The sequence below is a fragment of the Aythya fuligula genome, chromosome 20 (assembly GCF_009819795.1).
Source record: "Aythya fuligula isolate bAytFul2 chromosome 20, bAytFul2.pri, whole genome shotgun sequence".
In the NCBI taxonomy this organism is placed as follows: domain Eukaryota; kingdom Metazoa; phylum Chordata; class Aves; order Anseriformes; family Anatidae; genus Aythya; species Aythya fuligula.
This window is the reverse complement of record NC_045578.1, coordinates 25,685-30,013: the sequence shown is the minus strand read 5'-3', so window position 1 is coordinate 30,013 and position 4,329 is coordinate 25,685. Positions and strand designations below refer to the sequence as shown.

Here is a 4,329-nt window from a genome sequence, read left to right as displayed (position 1 = left end):
AGAAACAAAACAGTAGTCAACTGACCTGCTCTACTACTGAAATCAGATAGACACCCTCCAGACAACTCCCCACCTCCCCCTGCCAACCACTCCCCAACACACAGGATTCCCACCTCAACTTCATTTTCAGGGCTCAGAATCCACCATCAACGTTGTCCATAGAGGCCAGCTAGGATGTTCCCAGTACCTTCTTCATCCCTGCAAAAGAGGAGTCACCCAGAGGTGCACCAAGAGACTACTACACAAAAAATACCCGTTTTCCAACTTTTCACCACTCACCTTCCCAATCCAGGCTTATCACTGCCATTCAGTGTGCCAAGCCAAGGTCACGGGGCTTACACCAGGGAGAAAGAACAGACAAACGTGACAATCCACAAAACAGTCTATACCCACTCCTCTTCTTTCCTCCCCTACTGCAACAGCCAAGAAGCCCCAGAGCCACATGCCCCAACCCAGTACCACTGCTTCGCTCACCTAACATCTCAAGGAGATGCATCGCACTCCCAGCTCCTCTTGCGCTCTGAGCAGCTCCAGCATTTCAGGAATTGGAACTGCTGGCATCTGGCGTGCCTCAGAAACGTGGCAGGAGACGTACTCTGCTGTCGCAAGGCGCTTGCAAAGCCGGCCCAACAAGTGAAGCAGACTAACACAGTCCACCGAACAACTCAGGGTCCCCTCTGCTGGCCACTCACCCTCAAGCTTCCTTCAACTTTCTGTGTTTGTGCCCTGGGCTACAAGAAACAAAGAGACAAGGTCACATCCACAATGGACACGCAAACAGTACAGCTCCTTGCAGAGGACTCAAATACAGAGACCAGAGCCAGATAAATAAAAAAACCACCCTGAATTCCACAAATGCCAAAAGGCCAGGAATGCACAGCAGCCCCAACAGAGGTAGTCACAGACTTATCTTTTACAGACAAAAAAGGTGACCTTGCTCAGTCTCTTGGTCATACTGCACCTACAAATCAAGCCTCTTGTAGCATGTAATCAAGCTGGTTTTAGCCCTCTGGAGAGTACAACAAGTGGGTTGATTCATCTAGAGGTTAAAAAACAGCTCAAAAACAAGAGCGTACCCCACCATCCCAAAAAACAGTGAGCCAGCAGCCTCTACTAAATATCCCTGTATTAAGTGAGTTCCAAGCACTTAAAATCCAGAAATCCATAGATTCCAGCCTGCCTAGAGAACCCTGCAACTGACTGAAGGAAAAACAAAGCACTTACCCCAAAGAGCAGCCCAGGCAGAAGGAGTTCTCTGATGGCATGCCTGGGGCTCATATACCTTTTGGCCCTGCCCAGCACCCAAACCCAATCACCTGGAAAAGGGGAGGGAAAAAGCACAAGGAAGTAGGCAGAGAGCAGGAGCAGCAGTGGCTGGTTTTCATTTCTTTGTTTGTTTGTTTTTTTTTTTTTTTTTTAAATCTGCTTTACCTGAGCAACATGCACATAGCAGACAAGAGACCTGGGGTGTTTCTAGAAGCAACAATCCCCATGCTTTTGCTGCAGCTTTGAATATTGAAAGGACAACATGACCAGGCAAGTGAACTGGAACTTTTTCAAACAGAATTAGTTCAAACAGGTTCATCATCACTTGCAAAAACAGAGAACCAGCATTCACTAGCATGCCAGCCCTGACACCCACCTCCTCCGCAACGCTGACTACTACTGATGACAGGCGCCGCGCCGAAATGTGCCTGGGCAGTGCCACGCCGAAATGTGCCCGAACAGACTTATTCTTTAGAGTTGAAGAAGGTGAGCCTGCTCACTCTCTGGGCAGTACTGCACTTATGCGGTCAAGGAAACCTACCCCACCGTTTCCCAAAAACAAGGTACCTAGCAAACCCTCATAAACATACCTCTAATATGTGAATTCCAAGCAGTTAAAGCCTAGAAGGCTGCAAGGTCTAAAGACTCGACAGACAGCAAACCCACAGGCAAAAGATCCAGAAATATAACAAACTGTCCCTAAACCTGAAACAGACTACTCCTTACATGCCCAGTGCTGCCATTTTCAGATACATGCTGACACAGGAAGCCTCCATCATACATTTCTCCTAAACCCTGCTCCATCACTTTAACAGCAAGGTTGTAACTTTGATAAGATTTGACATACAGGCAAAGACTCACAGAAAGCCCTGTAAATCTGCAAAAATCATAAGGAACCCAGAACCACAAAGCAAACACACAAAGTAACATCACCATACTATCTGTAAAACTGCTATAATAACTACTCAGCTGAGGAAGAGCTGCGTGCAATACAGGCACCTACTACTAGATTGCTTTACAATGACAGAAGAAGAAATGAAGAAGACTAAGAAAACAAAGAAGAAGACTAAGAAAACGAAGAAAACGAAGAAGAAGAAGAAAACGAAGAAGAAGAAGAAGAAGAAGAAGAAGAAGAAGAAGAAGAAGAAGAAGAAGAAGAAGAAGAAGAAGAAGAAGAAGAAGAAGAAGAAGAAGAAGAAGGAACGAAGAAGACTAAGAAAAAGAAGCTGAAGAAGAAGAAACAAAGAAGACTAAGAAAAGGAAGATGAAGAAGAAGAAGAAGGAGAAGGAGAAGAAGGAGAAGGAGAAGAAGAAACTAAGAAGAAACGAAGAAGACTAAGAAAACGACGAGAAGAATAATAAGAAGAAGAAGATGAAGAAGAAGAAGAAGAAGAAGAAGAAGAAGAAGAAGAAGAAGAAGAAGAAGAAGAAGAAGAAATTTAAGACTAACAAAACGAAGAAGATGTAGAAGAAGAAGAAGAAGAAGAAGAAGAAGAAGAAAATGAAGACATAAGAAGAAGAAAAAGAAGAAGAAGAAGATGAAGAAGAAGAAGAAGAAGAAGAAGAAATGAAGAAGACTAAGAAAATGAAGAAGAAGAAGAAGACAAAGAAGAAGAAGAAACGAAGAAGACTAAGAAAACAAAGAAGAAGAAGAAGAAGAAGAAGAAGAAGAAGAAGAAGAAGAAGAAGAAGAAGAAGAAGAAGAAGAAGACGAAGAAGAAAAATTAGAAGACGAAGAAACAAAGAAGACTAAGAAAATGAAGAAGAGGAAGAAGAAAATGACGAAGAAGAAGAAGAAGAAGAAGGAGAAGGAGAAGGAGAAGGAGAACGAGAAGGAGAAGGAGAAGGAGAAGGAAAAGGAGAAGGAGAAGGAGAAGGAAAAGGAGAAGGAGAAGGAGAAGAAGGAGAAGGAGAAGGAGAAGGAGAAGGAGAAGGAGAAGGAGAAGGAGAAGGAGAAGAAGAAAGTAAGAAGAAACGAAGAAGACTAAGAAAACGAAATGAAGAAGAAGTAGAAGAAGATGAAGAAGAAGAAGAAATTTAAGAAGACTAACAAAATGAAGAAGATGTAGAAGAAGAAGAAGAAACGAAGAAGACTAAGAAAACAAAGATAGAAGAAGAAGAAAAAGAAGAAGATGAAAAAGAAAAAGAAACGAAGAAGGCTAAGAAAACGAAGAAGAAGAAGAAGAAGAAGAAGAAGAAGAAGAAGAAGAAACGAAGAAGACTAAGAAAAAGAAGAAGAAGAAGATGAAGAAGAAGAAACGAAGAAGATTAAGAAAACGAAGAAGAAGAAGAAGAAGAAGAAGAAGAAGAATATGACAACGAAGGAGAGGATGATGACGAAGAAGAAGAAGATGACGACGAAGAAGACGATGAAGGAGAAGGAGAAGAAGGAGAAAGAGAAGAAGAAGAAGAATATGACGACAAAGGAGAAGATGACGACAAAGGAGAAGATGATGACGAAGGAGAAGATGGCGACAAAGGAGAAGGAGAAGATGACGACGAAGGAGAAGATGATGATGAAGGAGAAGATGACGATGAAGGAGTAGATGGCGACGAAGGAGTAGGAGAAGACAAATGAGAGGATGATGATGGAGAAGGAGAAGACGAAGGAGAAGATGACAATGAAGGAGAAGATGACGGCGAAGGAGAAGATGATGACGAAGGAGAAGATGACGATGAAGAAGAAGGAGAAGATGACGAGGAAGGAGAAGATGACGATGAAGGAGAAGGAGAAGATGAAGACGAAGGAGAAGATGACGACGATGGAGAAGGAGAAGATGACGAGGAAGGAGAAGATGACGACGAAGGAGAAGGAGAAGATGACGACGAAGGAGAAGGAGAAGATGACGACGAAGGAGAAGGAGAAGATGGCGACGAAGGAGAAGTAGAAGATGGCGAGGAAGGAGAAGGAGAAGATGATGACGAAGGAGAAAATTAAGATGAAGGAGAAGGAAAAGATGATAACGAAGGAGAAGATGAGGACGAAGGAGAAGATGATGACGAAGGAGAAGATGAAGACGAAGGAGAAGGAGAAGATGACGACGAAGGAGAAGGAGAAGATGA

The 4,329-nt window shown here is 43.1% G+C and overlaps 1 protein-coding gene across 1 annotated transcript; it reads right to left on the bottom strand.

The window, feature by feature from the left end:
• Positions 1-3,534: 3,534 nt before the first annotated feature.
• On the bottom strand, positions 3,535-4,083 carry LOC116497386 (putative protein TPRXL; the record flags this gene model as incomplete). Its single annotated transcript, XM_032201121.1, has 2 exons — positions 3,535-3,729; positions 4,012-4,083. Coding segments are annotated over 2 exons (267 nt in total), but the record flags the coding sequence as incomplete, so codon positions are not given.
• Positions 4,084-4,329: the final 246 nt, after the last annotated feature.